This window comes from Pygocentrus nattereri, chromosome 1 (assembly GCF_015220715.1).
Source record: "Pygocentrus nattereri isolate fPygNat1 chromosome 1, fPygNat1.pri, whole genome shotgun sequence".
Classification (NCBI taxonomy): Eukaryota; Metazoa; Chordata; class Actinopteri; order Characiformes; family Serrasalmidae; genus Pygocentrus; species Pygocentrus nattereri.
The window spans coordinates 56,146,721-56,165,007 of record NC_051211.1 but is presented as its reverse complement, the minus strand read 5'-3'; the positions used below and the strand labels follow the sequence as shown (position 1 = coordinate 56,165,007).

Here is an 18,287-nt window from a genome sequence, read left to right as displayed (position 1 = left end):
GGACGCTGTTGGCCGGATATTTTTGGTTCTCAGTCCAGCAGCAACACTGAGGTGTTTGAAAACTCCAGCAGCGCTGCTGTGTCCCACCTGGATGAATATCCCACTCCTTTGACTCTGAGCTGCATTTCTCAAACATGAACTTGGTGAACATCTGAAATATTCATGTTCATGTATTTGCATGCGCCAAGTCATCATCCCTTCATTCATATTCACACAATTACTCAAAACAAATGCAAAAATCCTGCTGACGGAGGGGAACAGAGCCCACATCACAGAACCCACACCAAACTGCTGACGTTTCACTAAACGAGGGCTTGAAGACAGCAAGTAATTAACTGCACCGCAAAAAATGATATTTTATAAACATCTTAAATGTAATTAATATATCTAATATTTCTCATTATAAGAATATTGTTTGCTATTTTATAACAGATAGATAGATAGACAGATGAATAGACAGACAGACAGACAGACAGACAGACAGGCCGACAGACAGACAGATAGATAGATAGATAGATAGATAGATAGATAGATAGATAGATAGATAGATAGATAGATAGATAGATAGATAGATAGATAGACAGACAGACTTAAAATAAATGATAAATCAGGTAAAACACTTCTAGAAATACATTAAACAATCTAATACAGAGTCTAATAATAACTTAATAAAGAGAAATATTAGATGTGCTGACTAGATTCAAGATAAACATTTTTGCAGTGTGAGATTTGAAAAAGCAGAAGAGAGTGAGAGTTCAGGCTCTGAGGGGAGAACCTGGATGGCGGTCAGCTCCTCTGAAGCGTTTATTAGCAGAGATACTGGAGAAATAAGACAATAGAAAATTCAGAGAGTGCTTTGTGCCGCTTCTCTAAACGAGCTGTCTCTGCTGTCGGAGAACCCAGGTCTGCATTATTCATCATTTCCTGATCGCAGTATTGAATGGCTGAGACCATAAATGCCACCACCCCATCTTTTCAAATTAGAGAAATTTGCTTCACGGCTCTTGACAGAAAGTCAGTCCCAGATTTCCTGGGTTCCTAATGAAGGAATTTATTGTTGTGAAATGTGCTGTGTTGTACATCCTGTATCTGTGCTGAAATACGTTAGGCTGCCTATTTTTGCGTTTACCCCTACATGGTCATGTTTGTCACACCTGTTACTTGTCCTATATAAGCTGGGTCTAATCTTGGCATCAGGCCAGCTATAAAACTGTGTCAGTCCAATGTCTTATGGGATAGCTGGGTGTCTGGTACCTGCGCGTACAACGAATAAGCTTCACTTGTCCAGACAACATACTGAGTCCCCTGGTATCAAGAGGGCTTGGATTCTTCAAGTGGTGCCGTGACCCGGATTGGACATCTCGCCTCTCAGCTGTAGATGAGTGCCCATTTCTTCACTATTAGTGTCCTGCTAGTGTAACATCCAACTGCATGACTTCTGACTGATCAAGTTCAAGAGAACACAAATTGGGAACAAGGTGAAGTTCAAGAAAAGCTCCATCAGTGGTTTCCGGATTAGTTGGAGTTCACTTCAGTCCATCACTGACCCGTAAGACCACTGATCAGGCTTTGTGTGACTCATTATCCATCAGATAATTCGTAAATACAAGGTAGTTTGCTGCACTGTAAAAATGGTTCAGTGTTTTAACTCTAAGCTATTGGTAACTAGCAAAGATACTTTCTCTAGAATGACAAAGCACTTCTTGTAAGTCGCTCTGGATAAGAGCGTCTGCTAAACGCTGTAAATGTAAATGTAAACTCAAAAAAGTGAATAACCTTCAGCCATACTTGAAAGCACTTCTGTGTTTTAGTCAGTTTAGTTAAGATTTTTCACAAATTCTTATTACAGAAACAAATCCGACCTTAATTTAGGATTCTTATCTTATATCATCTAATCTCCAGTTAGGCAGTCTTAACTTACTCAATCAAAGTCGACAATCAGCTGTCATGTCTGTTGCCTGGCAACCAATCATACACCAAAACAAACCTAATGTGTGATAAACTGTAAGTTGTGAATACAGTGAGAGCGCCCCTGCTGTTCATCAGAGTGTCCCCTGCTGTTTATCAGAGCACCTCCTACTGTTTATCAGAGCGTAGCCTGTTGTTTATCACAGCGCCCCCTGCTGTTTATCAGAGCGTAGCCTGTTGTTTATCACAGCGCCCCCTGCTGTTTATCAGAGCGTAGCCTGTTGTTTATCACAGCGCCCCCTGCTGTTTATCAGAGCTCCCCCTGCTGTTTATCAGAGTCACCCCTCTCTCCATTTTCAGTTTCCATTTCCCAAACGCTTTAGCCGAACACGCTAACGTTACTCCTCCTAATAAACAGACACTCATTCAGCTCCGCCTCCTCGTTATTCACCTCCATCACTGTAATACTCCATCATCTACATTAACACAGGAAGGACATCAGAGGGGCGGTGGAGTTCGAGTTGGCAGCGTCTGAGATGTTTAAAACGCAGAGTTAGAAGAGAAAAACATCTCCCAGTGAAAGCCGCGTTTTACAGTAGGAATAAATGGAGCTCATTATGCTGGTAGTGAACTACGCTGCCTGACTCAGCCGCCTCAGAACCAGAGAAACGGGCCTTAAACAGGAGTCAGGACCCTGCTGGGGTTCATCCTGAAGTTAGGACAGGATTTAGGAGGTTTAGTCCAGTTAGGATGTTTGTGTGGTGCTGTTTCTTTAAAGTTTTTTTAGTTTTTTGAGTTATTTTTACAGTGTGCAGTATCCAGCTGTAGTCAGGAAAACCAAACCTCAGAAGGGGAAACACCTCAGCACGGATGGAAGCCCACAGTGGGTTGGATGGCATCTAACTACCTACTGAACCACCTAAGATAGCTTTCTGGTGCAGGTGAAGCAGTTTATATTAACACCATAAATAAAACCATTATTAAAACTCACAGCTTAAGCCAGCTTACTAGTGAACTGCATAAGACAGTCTGGTAACGTGTTCGTGACGTGTAGCCAAGGTGTGGCACAGGTGGTCAGTGCCACTCCGGACTGAAGCATGACTGCCCTTCTGGCCACACCAGCTAGTGAAAGTGAGACAGTCAACCATCAATAATAAAGGTGTGATCGCACTGTGTCTGGCTGCCTTGTTGATTGTCCACCCCCCACTCACCTGCGCTCACATTGCCCTTAGCGTTCCGGGCCTGAGGATGCTTACATCATCATAATCTGACTTTTTTATGCTGATGAAAAAGCTCTCATACAGCACAACATAGTTCAGGACTGTACCTACCTTGTGACTTATTTAGGCCCAGTCCCGTTTCACCCCTCACCCCTCCCACTGAGCTCTACCCCTGTTTTCCCCGTTCTCGTCTAGGGGTGGGGGTCCTGATTCTGGTTGAGATAGAGGGGTGGGGTGAAGTGTTGGGGCTACATGATCCTCCAAACGGAGGTTTTTCAGAGACTCCAAACAGAGAGATATGAGAAAAAGAGAGAAACCGGCGAGACGGAGAACAAGAGACCAGAGAAACCCACAAATGTGGGAATTTCCTCTGTTAAAATCACAGTAATCCCTGTCTGATCTCAGTTTAATGGGGTTTCAGTGGATTTTGGTCGTTTTTCTTCATAACAAGCATTAAAACTGTTAATATTATGCTGACATCTCTGTAGCTAGCTGGCTAACTTTCCCGTTCCACCTTAAATGGTGCAGCAGTTACATTCTAGCGCTTCAGGTGTAAGAAATACTGCTCCATTTAAGGTGGAACGGGAAAATTCTAACAAGAATCTGGAGAGTCTCTGACTTCAGCTTCACATCACTGAAGAATTAGGGGGGGTGATAATAAATAACTGCCCCCCTCTTTGAAGGCGTATGACCCCTAAATGTAACTAAAGCCCAGCAGTGAGGAGCTGAACTTTCCCCTCCTCTGCTGTCCCTGCAGACGGGCAGGGTCGCCTACAGAGCGGCGCTAGTAGCTGATAATGAAGTGATGCTCTTTTATTAGAGGGGCTCATTTCAGAGGAAGATCTCAACCACTGCCCTGTAGCTCAGTCCTAACTGGCAAGATGACCCTCAAAAACAAAGGGTAGGAGTAAAAATAAGAAATGGATTTGGGCCTTGAAGCTATTTTGACACTTGGCCTTGTGACATGACTTATAGATTTATCGATTATGCAACACCGTAATCTGCAGTCAATAGTGCTGCATTTATAAGCAGATTTTACGGCGGCAGCTGGCATCGACGGAGGAATTTGCAGCCTTATATATTGACGTTTTTCAAGAAGGTGAAAACCAAACCCTTTATTAACCCCAAGACTCTAAGAAAGTGAGCCAGTCGCATCATTGATATGATGTTTGAGTTCTATGCTCGAGTGGTCAGTGGTCACACTAGATGCATACTGTGCCCAAGTCCAGCTGAACTGCACAGAGCAAGGAATATATATATATATATATATATATATATATATATATATATATATATATATATATATCCGCTGGGATAGGCTCCTGCAACCCCCTACGGCCGTGTGTGTGTGTGTGTGTGTGTGTGTGTGTGTATAAATATATATATATAAATGAACTTGCTGCCTCTGCATCAGACTGCAAAGTACACCTGTATACAGATGACACAGTTTTATACTGCTATGCTCGTTTAATGCCCTACAGGTTGCTTTACCTAACCACAAACTGGTTTTAAATGCTAAGAAAGTTCAAGCTGTTTTCCAGATCTACTAATACAGATTTTAATTCTGTAAATATCGCTATCCTGACAGGATCCAACACTGAGAGAGTCACAGAGTGTAAATACCTGTGAATTGTTGAGGCAACCCTGCTATCTGGACTCAGTCTATCACTCTGCACTGAAGGCTGGGTGAAAAGGTTGGATGGCCCTCACCAGCAGCGCGGCGGGAAACACTCGGGTTTATTTTTATCTCTAAAGCCCTCTCCGGCCGTATGCCAGCGTATATTACTTCAATGATGTCTGTAAATAATAGTATCTACCAGACTCGCTCCAGAGGCTGGACCACACGCCAGGTACCCAGAGTTTTTACTGAACTGGAAGAATCTAGTTCCAGCGCCAGCGAACTGGACCCTCACTACAGGAACCACTACAGCTCAGCTCGCTGGGTCACTCGGCCACTTTACAGTCTTACTCTCTGACCACCTCCGCTCTGCCTCACGCTGTCTTATCTGATTTCTTCCTTTATTATCTTGTTTGATTTATTATTCATATTCATATTATTACTCTTATTTTAATAATGATTGTTTTATTATTTTAGTCATTTTAATACATTTTTTGTTTACTTTTTGATCTTATTTTATTTTCATTTCATCGACTTTATAAACCTTTACATTTTTAAATACTGTGTCCACTCACTGTCCGCTGCCCACAGGACGCTGTTGGCTGGATATTTTTGGTTGGTGGACTATTCTCAGTCCAGCAGCGACACTGAGGTTTTTAAAAACTCCACTGCTGTGTCTGATCCACTCAGACCAGCACAACACACACTAACACACCACCACCACGTCAGTGTTACTGCAGTGCTGAGAATGACCCACCACCCAAACAGTACCTGCTCTGTGAGGGTCCATGGGGGTCCTGACCACTGAAGAAGAGGGTATCAGAGAAACAGATGGACTACAGTCTGTAACTGTAGAACTACAGAGTCCAGCTATACGGTCAGTGGAGCTGATAAAGTCGACAACCATTGGAGAACCATTTCACTGAACCAATTTATGGTTATATGGTTCAGTTCTTTGTACAGAAAATAAGGCAGATGTATTAAATTCAGCCCACGGGTGAACAATGAACCTGAACCTGCTGCATCCTTTCCCTTTGTTTTCTCAGATTTGGCTTGTGCACACATTCTTCCTTGGCACTGTACGCTGCTGTGAGCTGCCGCTGTGTTGAGAGGCCGTCACCTGCAGAGAAAGACCCTGTTTGGGGGGCATTAAGTCCAGATTATGCAAATCCTAATTGGCCTGCATGGAGTCGCTCCGGCCCGGTGACCTCAGCGCAGAGCAGTGACATTAACCACTGCACGCTCACGCGACTCGGGCTGCCTGGCTGTGAGCTGCATGGCAATGTGGTTATTAGACCAGAGCAGCTGGCTGGCAAACATCTCTGATCTCCAGCGTCAGCAGCCTAGTTTGGGAATTCATCGCCATGGAGCTTCACACTGGGGTGCATCTCTGCTGGGCTGGCTGTATGTGTGCTGTAGCTGAGGAGATATTCTAAATAATTCAGGTCCTACAGAGCAGATACACTGCAAAAAATAACAGCTCGTCAAGTGAAATTATCTTATTTCTAGTCTATGTATCTAATATTTCCCATTTGAGATGGGATTATAATATTATGTATCTTATTTCTAGACACTTTTTACCCATTTTAAATAATTTCTCACTATATTGGCAGATAGTTCTGCTGATTTAAAGCACATTCCTTAAAACAGGCAACTTTATCTGGCAGTATAGTCAGATAATTATTTAACCCTTTAACGTCCTCACCAAGAAAAAAGCAATGGAATTTAATATTTTGAATTTTTTTGTTTGGGGCAATAATAAAAACAATTGCTGTTTTCATCATCATCATCATCATCATCTTCATCATCATCATCATCGTTAACCGCTTAGTCCAGATGGGGTCGTGGTAGCAGTTGAGAGAGCAGAGAATCCCAGACGACCCTGTTCCCCCGCAACTTCCACCAGCTCATTCCCGGGGATCTCAAGCCGCTCCCAGGCCAACTTGGAGATGTAATCCCTCCAGCGGGTCCTAGGACGACCCCAGGGTCTCGTCCTGGTAGACCGTGCCTGGTACACCCCCACCGGGAGGTGTCCAGGGGGCATCCGGACCAGATGCCCGAACCACCTCGGCTGGCTCCTCTCAATGCGGAGGAGTAGCGGCTTGACTCCGAGTTCCTCCTGGATGGCCAAGCTCCTCACTCTATCAAACAGAATGTGATGCCTCCCTGCGAGGAGGCTCATTCCCACCGCTTGTATTCGTGATCTCATTCTTTCGGTCATTACCCACAGCTCATGACCATAAGTGAGGCTCGGGATGTAGACCGACCGGTAAACTGGTTTGCCTTATGGCTCAGCTCCTCTTCACCACTACAGTCCAGTACAGTGACCGCATTACTGCTGCTGCCTGTCCCAGCCTGCGGCCGATCTCACCATCCCTCTTCCCATCACTCATCAACAAAACCCAGAGATACTTACACACCTCCACCTGGGGCGGCTCCTCTCCCCTTACCTGGAGTGGGCATGCCATCCTTTTCTGGGCTGAGACCATGGACTCAGACTTGGGGGTGTTGATCCGCATACCAACCGCTTCACACTCAGCTGCAAACCGCTCCAGTGAACGCTGGAGGCATCCATGTGATCCAGCCAAAAGAACAACATCGTCTGCAAACAGCAAAGACGCCACCCTCCGGCCTCCACACATAATGCCCTCCTGACCTCGACTATGCCTTGACACCATGTCCATGAATATCATGAACAGGAGTGGAGACAGGGCACAACCCTGCCTCACTCCGGGAGTACAGAGATCGGATGGCCTGGAGTAGTAGTCCTGGCACCCCATACTCCCGGAGGACCTCCCACAAGATATCTCGGGGAACCTGGTCGTAAGCCTTCTCCAAATCCACAAAACACATCTAGATTGGGTTGGCAAACTCCCATGCCCCCTCAACAATCCGCGAGAGGGTGAAAAGCTGGTCCATTGTTCCACGGCCGGGACGGAATCCGCATTGTTCCTCCTCGGTCTGAGGTTCAACTATCGGTCGACGTCTCTTTTCCAGCACCTTGGCATAGACTTTCCCAGGAAGGCTGAGCAGTGTGATACTCCGATAGTTGGCACACACCCTCCTGTTTTTTAATTTTCATGTCTACCAAACAGTTGACATGGCACTTTGTGACATATATAGTGACTCAAAATATGCTCTACCAAATGGTTGAGCAGAACATTAAAGGGTAACAGGTAAGTTAAATAATCTTAAAATCATCTTACAATAATCTCAACTGGAGAAATATTGGCTATGTCCACTAGATTTAAGACAATTTTACTTCGAAAGAGACTATTTTGTGCTGTGTAAGGTGTTTCTGGTGCTTTGTGCACTGTAATAATGATATCTTTGTAAGTGACAACATATTAAATGTAGTTCATATATCTAATATTTCTCATTATGAAACTGTTGGAAGAATATTATATATTTTTTCCATGTGTTTCTGGACATTTTTACTTGTTTAAGGCAATTGTATTTGGGAAGAATGTCTTTAATCCATGGTCAGATCATTTTACTTGTTTTGAGAAATAATGAAGGTAATGTTGCATAATTTAATTTATAAGCCAATTGTCACCAGAGGGCCTAAAGTTTTATTACTCACTTCTATAACCTATCAATAGCTCAGCCAGTTTGCATTGAAGTCCCTATAGTTACTGAACAATAAGCCTTAGTATGTAATAATTTGTTTTTGTAAGGGGTTAAAACAAGTAGTGTTCTGGAGTAGCAACAGCTCAGTTCCATTTAACAAACTTACAGTCGTCTAGGGCAGATCTAGCAGGATAGAGGTGGCATCCTATGACAGGGTAAAGTTTAAAGTGTCTGAGCTCTTCAGTTTGACCCTCTACTGCCAGTGTTTGTCTATGGAGATGGGAAGGCTACGTGCAATTTAGAGGGGTGTCCCAATACTTGCGGACACGTTGCAGATTTAATTCTAACTGATCTGACCATCTGGAAAGGGTGCAAATGGCCAGGTATTAGGTTTGATTTTGAGGACAGAGTGCTGTATTTGGAACATAATGAATGCTGTCTAGGAGCATATTTATAGCAAGTTTTGGTCTTTAATTGTACTCGTTACGCTCTTTTTTTCTTCTATCATGTTGTTTTTACATACATGCACTTCAAAGACTGATGGTTTATCAAATGGAAGCATCTTAAATGGAGTTAATATGTCTAATATTTCTCTTTATGAAACTGTTGTAAGAATATTATAAGATTATTCAGGGACCCTTTATTTTAAATGGCACTTTGAGATTAAACAAACACTCAACAAAGTCGAGTTACATGCCAAAACATATAAGTGTTAGGATTAGGACCAGCGTGAGGGTTAGGATTAGGGTGAGGGTGAGGGTTAGGATTAGGTTTTGGGTTGAGGTTAAGAATAGGGTTAGGATTAGGGCTAGGATGAGGGTTAGGATTAGGTTTTGTGTTGAGGTTAAGGTTAGGGTTAGGATTAGGGCCAGGGTGAGGGTGAGGGTGAAGATTAGGTTTTGGGTTGAGGTTAAGGTTAGGATTAGGACGAGGGTGAATGTTAAGGTTAGGATTAGGATTAGGGCCAGGGTGAGGTTAGGGATTAGGTTTTGGGTTGAGGTTAAGGTTAGGATTAGGACCAGGGTGAATGTTAGGGTTAGGATTAGGGCCAGGGTGAGGGTAGGGATTAGGTTTTGGGTTGAGGTTAAGGGCAGGGTTAGACTGTAACGTCTTCTTTCCAGTCAAATAGATGGTGATGCCATTTTAAAGCCTTATAATAAAAGAAGCTGTAGATCATAAAACACATGTTCAGTAAATTTTGACAAAAAATAAATAAAAAACAAATGTACATTTATTTCATGCAGTTACTGAACAATTTGCCTTAAGATTTATTCACATAAATTCAGATGGACAAACCAAAATATACCCTGGATATATAAGGGGTTAAAACAAGTAAAAATCTCTAAAAATTGGTGAAATAATCTTCTAATATTCTTACAACAGTCTCATAAGAAATATTCAATAATCTCACGAGGAACATTCCATATATTAACTTTGAGCCTGGATGGGTGTTGACGGCAGTGTTGAGGTGCAGACATGAGGACGCATCACTTGACCAGCTCACTGTTTACTGACCGCACCTCAGCTCACACGTGTGAATTATTCAGCGTCACACGCAGCCTGTCTGCTCCCTGAGACACTTCCAGCACTTCCTGCTCCGTCTCCTCCACCCGGCTCCAGCTGCCAACCTGTAAAACTCAACTTCAGTAGCTGCTCATCCATCACTGGCTACTCTCCTCCTTAGTCCAGCTCATTTCTCCAAATCTGACCTCAGCTGACCCAGTTTTAAACTTTTTTTAAAGTTTTTGAACTTATTGGGGTTTCTACAGTCTCAGGCTTTCTACGCTGTGAAAAAAAAGCCAGAGCACCAATCAGGGCCCAGCGGTCACTTTGTTTAGAGCTGGTTTTGACCTGTTGGTCATACCGACCCAGTGCAGCACGCGGTTCAACGTCAGCGCAGCAGCGTAAAACTTTGGGAGAGTCTGTTCAACATAAATGATGAACTAACCTAACTTTGTGTAAATAGAGCTCAATATAGAAATATGTCCACATATGCAGTCGAGACTGACGCGGCTTTTTTCTGAATTTCTACAAACACCATTTCATTTTATAGTAAATGAGTTTGGGCTGGTTTATGTTTATATGAACAGTTCTGACTTGGTGAGTTTATCTAGAACAGAGCGTTTCACACCAAACCCCTCTGAACCACTCAGAACCGCTCTGAACGACTCCACAAGGTCCATAAAATGTTGAGGTTCTACAGCAATTAAAGGCTTTTCTTACAGTTGTGCATCCAAGCAGAGAACCATTGGTTTTAAGAGTGTGGAGGGAGGTTCCAACGGTGAACATCCAATAAGCCTGTCCTGGAAGTTCAATATGCTACAGAACCCTTGTTTGGAGGCTGCAAGCAATTATAAGAATCTCTTCAATCTCATTAACAACAACGGTCTGGTCAATAGAATCAATGGCCGGAGAACGGGCTCCTCACCGTCAACCCTGCAGTGATAAGGAGCTGGAAACGGCTGCATTGCAATCATAACAAAATATCTTAGCAAGTGAAAATGTCTTGAATGTAGTTAATATATGTGATATTTCTCATTAGGAGGCTGTTGTAGGAATATATAACGTATATAGAACTGAAATAAGCAACATTTTCTTCTCAAAAACAGGAAAAGCTCTGCCAATAAAATAAGACATGTTCACTAAATACAATCTTAAAAGAAGTAAAAATGTACAGAAACAGGTGGAATAACCTTATAATATTCTCACAACAGACTCATAACGAGCAATATTAGATATACACCGGTCAGGCATTACACTCTGACCACCTCCTCGTTTCTACCCTCACTGTCCACCTTATCAGCTCCACTGACCGTATAGCTGCACTCTGTAGTTCTACAGTTACAGACTGTAGTCCATCTGTTTCTCTGATACTCTGTTACCCCCTTTTACCCTGTTCTATCTGTTAAATAGAAGAATGATATCCGTGTAAACGTCTGTATCCGATTACATTCCCTATCGGAAGGTTTAAGTCTGTACTGCATGTGCGTCGCGTCACAGTGAGAGTTTATACCGTTCAACATGGCGGAGTAGAAACTGGTCTGCAGAGGCCTACAACAGTTTAGCCCCACCCATTCAGCCTACAACAGTTTAGCCCCACCCATTCAGCCTACAACAGTTTAGCCCCACCCATTCAGCCTGTAGCAGTTTAGCCCCACCCATTTAGCCCACAGCAGTTTAGCCCCACCCATTCAGCCTACAACAGTTTAGCCCCACCCATTCAGCCTACAACAGTTTAGCCCCACCCATTCAGCCTACAGCAGTTTAGCCCGACCCATTCAGCCTACAACATTTTAGCCCCACCCATTCAGCCTACAGCAGTTTAGCCCCACCCATTCAGCCTACAGCAGTTTAGCTCCACCCATTCAGCCTACATTAGTTTAGCCCCACTTATTCCATGTCCATGGACACAGGGAATTATAGTAAACTGAGACGCTGGTGCCGTCGTCCCGCTGCTCGCACGCGGTCACTCAGGTTTGTGGACGGTGGAGCGGAGGGACGCCAGACTGTCTCAGAGTGCTGCCGTGTCTGTGTGTCCTTCTGGTTCTCTCCTGTTAGTTAAGCTGTCATAGTCGGATCTGCCGGAGTCGTTAGCCACACTCTGGAAATGTTCACATTCCCTGTTTTACGTACAAACGGATAGAATAAAACTAATTCCCTCTCCCTGCTTTCTTTCCGAGTATACGACCGCCCACATGTCCAGCCGGACACTGAAGGACGACTGACTGCTGAGCCCTCCTGCTGCCCACATCAGACCAGCTGCCCACGCCCAGCTGCCACCACCTGCATTGGACTAGCTGCCCACCCTACACTGAAGTTCTCATGGACTCCCAGCTGTTACTACTACTAATATTACTGCTATTAATATTAGTAGTATAATAACTCTGTAGGTAGTCTGACCAGAGGAGGACGGGTCCCCCCTGGTGAGCCTGGTTCCTCCCAAGGTTTCTTCCTCAGCTCTGAGGGAGGTTCTCCTGGCCACCTTCGCCCCTGGCTTGCCCGCCGGGGGGGTTTTACATTCATGTTAAAACTTTGTCTTTTCTGGAATTCTGTGAAGCGGCTTTGGGACAACATCTGTTGTAAAAAGCACCACAAATAAATTTGATTTGATTTGATATTTACCTTGAAGTTATAAGGAGTCTTTTAGCCTAGACTGCTTTTTAAACTTGACAGCCAATCAGAGCAGAGCTAATTAACATACATGTATCAGTCAAAAACAGTCCTTTATATTCTGCAGGACAAAGAGAGGTTGGAAACGTAGAAATAAATTATGTTTATGGTACCACACAACATGGTCCTTCAATGCAGAGCACACATTACACTCTGTACGAGGTTTTTATTAATCTGTACACACTGTTAAAGTGATCCTCCCATCACTGCTCACCATGAATATGCAACAGACTACGCACACACCTGGATTGGTGCATAATTAACTGGAGATAATAAGCTACCCTAGTCACGTAGATGATACCCACACTTATCTGTTCATCTCGAGACTGTGGTCCAGTTGACTCGCGACGTCTGCGCCTTGAAAATACCACTAACTGGATGTGCTGGAAGTTTCTGCAGTTAAACAAAGACAAAATTCTTTTATCCATAAACAAAGATGAGAGACAGAGACATGCAGCTTATCTTGACTCTAGAACCCTAAAATCTAAAGAACGAGTTTGCAAGCTTGGTGTGTTTGTGGACTTCAGCAGTTACATTAGTGCAGTACACTTGTTTATTACATTAATATGTCAAAACATACAGATTTTTCCAAAAAGAACAAGACGTGAAAAGGTTGTACACGCGTCTGTTTCCAGCCGAGTGGACGACTGCAGCGTTGTTCGGTCTGAGCTTCTTAAAATGACAGAAAGACTGCAGCTAATTTGAAATGCAGGCGCTGGAGTATTGACCAGAACCAAATAAACCCCTGACTTAAAGGGGAACTCCACTGATTTTTAAAATATTTTACATAGTTAAGTCCTTGAGATGTAATCAGAGGTCCAGAGGGTTTGGTGTGAAAGGGTTCAGACGTCTTTACAGTGGTGGTGATGGGAACCAGGCGTCGCCATGACTACAACACAGATATAGACACTTTATTTACCATCCAGAACCACCAGAGAACCTACACGAGTCTTCTGAGCTTATATGGAATGTTGATGATGGAAAACAGTGGAAAATCTGGAATAACCTTTGGGGACTATTTTGCCGCACACCATGGATGTATTAAAATAAAAGAATTAACAAGATGTTTTAGGCCAAACTATATCAAATAAACTATTATAAAACAGTGTGTCAGGCATCCAGCATAACATCTAACCATCTAACTTTCTGTGAGGGAGCGCAGACGTCTGGTTCCCATCATCGCCACTGTGAACTATTCTATCTGGAAGCTTCTCTAGAACAGAGCATTTCATACCAAACCACTCTGAATGACTTGACATTTAAATGCGTGGAACTTTTGAAAAACTGGTGGAGTTCCCCTTTAGGTTCCTAAGCTGGCTTCTAATATCTTAAAGAATCAATTATAAAGTGTCTAAATGAGTCTATAAATCACTGAATGGTTGTGACCACATTTATTCTACTGATCTGATATGATTAAACCTATAAGCCTAACAGAACTGTAAGGTCAATGAAAACCACTCAGCTAGTCGTTCCCAGGAAAAACATCAAATATGGAGAGATGGATTTTAGCTTCTATGATGCCTCTGGGTTGAAATGTCAGACAGCCTTAGAAGGGACGCTGTGCAAAATGTATATAAAAACAAAATGCAATGATGTCCAAATCATTTAATCCCTATATTTAATTGAAAATAGTATAAAGACAACAAGTCAAATGTTGAAACTTGAAATTTGATTGTTTTTTTTTTAAATATTTGCCCATTTTGAATTTGATGCCAACAACATGTTCAACACAAAAGGCTGGTAAAGTTGTGTGATGCTAATAAAACACCTGATGGTTGATTGGCAGCAGGTCAGTAACATGAATGGGTATAAAGAGCATCTCAGAGAGGCGGAGTCAGAAGTGAAGAGGAGGAGGGGTCACCACTCTGTGAAAGACTGGACCATCAAATAGAGCAACAACTCAAGAAGAACGTTCCTCAACATAAAACAGCAAAGAGCTTCTGCTTTTCATCGTATACGGTGCAGAATATCATTAAAGACTCAGAGAATCTGGAGAAATCTCTGTCTGTGAGGGACGAGGCTGAACACCAGTATCTGCTGGCCGTGATCTTTGGGCCCTCAGGCAGCACTGCATTAAAAACAGACATGATTCTGTAGTGGAAATCACTGCATGGGCTCAGAAACACTTCTGAAAACCACTGACTGTGAACACAGTTCATCACTGCATCCACAAACGCTGTTAAACTCTAAAACACAAAGAAGAACCCAAATATAAACAGGATCCAGAAACACTGCCACCTTCTCTGGGCCCATTAAAGACATTAAGACACTATTAACGCTGAATGATACATACATGTTTTAGCAACATCTGCTGCCGTCCAGACGACGTCAGCAAGACTATGTTAAACCACATTCTGCATGTATTACAGCAGCACTGCTCTGTATTAAACTGACCTGCCTGCAGTCCAGACCGGTCACCACTGAGAACATTTGGCACATTATGAAATGAAAAATACGACAAATGAGCCCCTGAAACTGACGATCAGCTGAAATCCTGAATCAGACCAGAACAGAAAACATTTCCCTGTCAGAGCTGCAGCAGCGTCTCCTCAGTTCCCAAACACTGACAGAGCTGTTAAAGAAGAGGAGGTGGACTCAGCGGTGAACAGACCCGTCCCGACTTTACTGGAACGTGTTGTTGGCATCAAATTCAAAATCGGCAAATATTTTTCAAAAATCAATGAAATCTCCCAGTTTCAACACTTGGTTTGTTGTCTTTGTGGTGTTTTCCTTTAAAAAACATGGTTTACATGATTTGCACATCAATGCATCCTGTTTTTATTCACATTCTGCACAGCGTCAGATGGGGCGGTACATCTTATCTTCCTTTCATTTTATTTCACTTTTATTTGTGGAACCCAGTTGGAATTGGCTTTTTTTATGGAAAGTGCTGTGTGAGCAGATTTATATTTGAACTTGAACGAGTGATAATCGGCGTAAACCTGTTTTCTTCTTGCTTCATGTGGGCGTGGCTGCAGCACATGCTGGACAAACACAATTAGCCACTGACCCACTTCCTTCAAACTCGTTTTCTCACAGAAAATGGGGTGAGTTATCACTGGATTACATCTCGCTGAGTGGAATACGTTGCCATGCGAGCGCAGTAATGAGTCGGGTAATGCAGGCGGCGAGGCGGCAGTGTCAGAGTTCAGCATGTAAATTCTCTTATTTGCTCCAACGTCTAACAGAGCAGAGCTGCTACTGCATAAACATCTGCCTACAAATAGGCACATGCATGCATGTCAGTGTGGGAGCTCAGAATATGCTGCCGACAAACACATCAAATAAAAATCAATTCAAAATACATGGATGAATGGCTTTTATTGTGAAGCTGCATTAATATTTTACGCTCAAAATGACTTCAATTAAAATCTCATACACACTTCAAGGGTTCTTTCCTAAAGGGAATGCTTCTATTTAGAACCATTATGTCTACACAGAACCATTTGCAAGCAAGCTTGTAACAACAGAACCCTTTTTGGTGCCATATAGAACCAAATACAACACATTGTCCATCATTGTGAGGAACCACAATGGTACTTGTCTGACTGCATTATGCTGAGTGTAAAGTTTGGTGGAGGGGGGATCATGGTGTGGGGGTGTTTTTCAGGAGTTGGGCTCGGCCCCTTAGTTCCAGTGAAAGGAACTCTTAAAGCTTCAGCACCAAGAGATTTTGGACAATTTCATGCTCCCAACTTTGTGGGAACAGTTTGGGGACGGCCCCTTCCTGTTCCAACATGACTGAGCACCAGTGCACAAAGCAGGTCCATAAAGACGTGGATGAGCCAGTTTGGTGTGGAAGAACTTGACTGGCCTGCACAGAGTCCTGACCTCAACCCCATAGAACCCCTTTGGGATGAATTAGAGTGGAGACTGTGAGCCAGGCCTTCTCGTCCAACATCAGTGTCTGACCTCACAAATGTGCTTCTGGAAGAACGGTCAAAAATTCCCATAAACACTCCTAACCCTTGTGGAAAGCCTTCCCAGAAGAGTTGAAGCTGTTATAGCTGCAAAGGGTGGGCCGACATCATATTAAACCCTATAGATTAAGAATGGGATGTCACTCAGCCTCAAGATTCCAGACATGAGTGGCTCTGAGACGGTCTTTCCTTTCTGCAAAGTCTCATAGTCTGACAGGGTTACAGATTTTGAATCTGGGGCTGCCAAAGTCTCAGGTGCGGTTGGTACCTGGTACTGGAGTCAGTCTGTCCATCGGCGATGCCTTCATTAATCTGCACGGCAACTGGAGAGTAAAATACCTCAGGATCATACAGGACAGCGGCTCCTTTGATTTGGCTGTGAGTGGACTGTCCATCTCCACCACCATCAACCGGCCGATGGTCAGTGGTGTCAACTGTCAGGCCGTTGTTGGCAGTGCCAAGATCAGGTTTCATGGGGGCACCAGCTGGCTGTACAACCTGTTTAGCAAATTTGTTGACCAGGCTCTGTGCAGCACCCTGCAGAAACAGGTAACGCACCTATATTTTTAACCAGACAGCACCTAAACAGATGAGAAACATGTATTAAAGGTTTTGATTTCATCAAAAAATGTGCTGTTGTTCCAGATCTGTCCTCTGGTGGACGAGGCCATAGATGATATGAATCCCCATCTGAAAACTCTAAATGTTTTGGCCCAAGTCGACAAGTATGCCGAGATCGAATATTCCATGGTGGAGTCCCCTGTCGTGTCTAATTCCAACATTGATCTCAGTTTAAAGGGGGAGTTCTACAACATCGGGCAGCATAAGGAGCCTCCTTTCTCCCCCAACCCTTTCTCCCTGCCCCCTCAAGATAGCAACATGCTGTACATCGGACTGTCCGCCTTCACCATCAACTCAGCAGGCTTCGTTTACAACAGCGCCGGAGCCCTCAGCCTCTACATTACAGACGACATGATACCGAGTTCCCCCATTCGACTGAGCACTAGGACCTTTGGAGCCTTCATTCCGCAGATTGCTAAGCAGTACCCAGGCCTCATGATGAAGCTCCTGGTGAAGACGGTGAAGGAACCAACCATCACATTTGAGCCTGACAATGTGACTTTGCAAGTTCAGAGTGCAGTCACAGCTTATGCTATTCAGCCCAAGAGTACACTGTCTCCTCTCTTTGTCCTTAACCTGAATGCTAGTGTGAGTGCTAAGATTTATGTGGAGGGCGTTAAAGTGGCTGGAACTCTGACCCTTAACGAAATTGACATGGCCTTAGCAAAAAGCTATGTGGGACCGTTCGATGTGAGATCACTTAACAACATCATCCTGATGGTTTTGAAAATCATGGTTATACCCAAGGTTAATGCCCGCTTAGAGGAAGGTTTCCCTCTACCTGCCATTGGAAAGATGAACCTGGTAAACACTCAGCTTCAAATTCTGAAGGGTTACATGTTGATCGGGACAGACATTCAATTCACAGCCTGAGCCTTACTTGAAGCCTGCAATCTTTAAACTGCCAACGCTGCATGACTTTCTCAAATGACTTTGCAAAAGCGTGGAAGATGTGATTTGCCAGTGAAGGAAATTTGCATATGGAAGAACATTTAGATGTTGTAGCTGTTCTTAATAAACTACATGAGCTTTGTATGATGTCCAACATGATTTTGAATAAATAAATATGCAATTTTCTCTTTTAAAAAAAAAAGAAAAAAAAGAATGGGACGTCACTCAAGTTCATATGCATGTGAAGACAGACGAATACTTTTGGCAATATAGTGTATGTAGTGAAAGTGGCAGATCATTTTACATGTTATAAAAATAATGAATTGAAAATGATAATTTGACTTGTTTCAATACGTTAAATTATCGTAT

At 43.4% G+C, this 18,287-nt stretch overlaps 1 protein-coding gene across 1 annotated transcript; it reads left to right on the top strand.

The window, feature by feature from the left end:
* Positions 1 to 15,592: 15,592 nt before the first annotated feature.
* On the top strand, positions 15,593 to 17,997 carry LOC108414439 (bactericidal permeability-increasing protein-like). Its single transcript, XM_017687302.2, has 3 exons — positions 15,593 to 15,601; positions 16,608 to 16,955; positions 17,052 to 17,997. The coding sequence occupies exons 1-3, from the start codon at positions 15,593 to 15,595 to the stop codon at positions 17,898 to 17,900; spliced, it is 1,206 nt and encodes a 401-aa protein (XP_017542791.1). The 3' UTR covers positions 17,901 to 17,997.
* Positions 17,998 to 18,287: the final 290 nt, after the last annotated feature.

Bases quoted from the DNA above. Each gene is read 5' to 3' on its own strand.
- LOC108414439 (XM_017687302.2), top strand. The intron at 16,956-17,051 runs GTAACGCACCTA...CTGTTGTTCCAG, and splicing joins GCAGCACCCTGCAGAAACAG to ATCTGTCCTCTGGTGGACGA.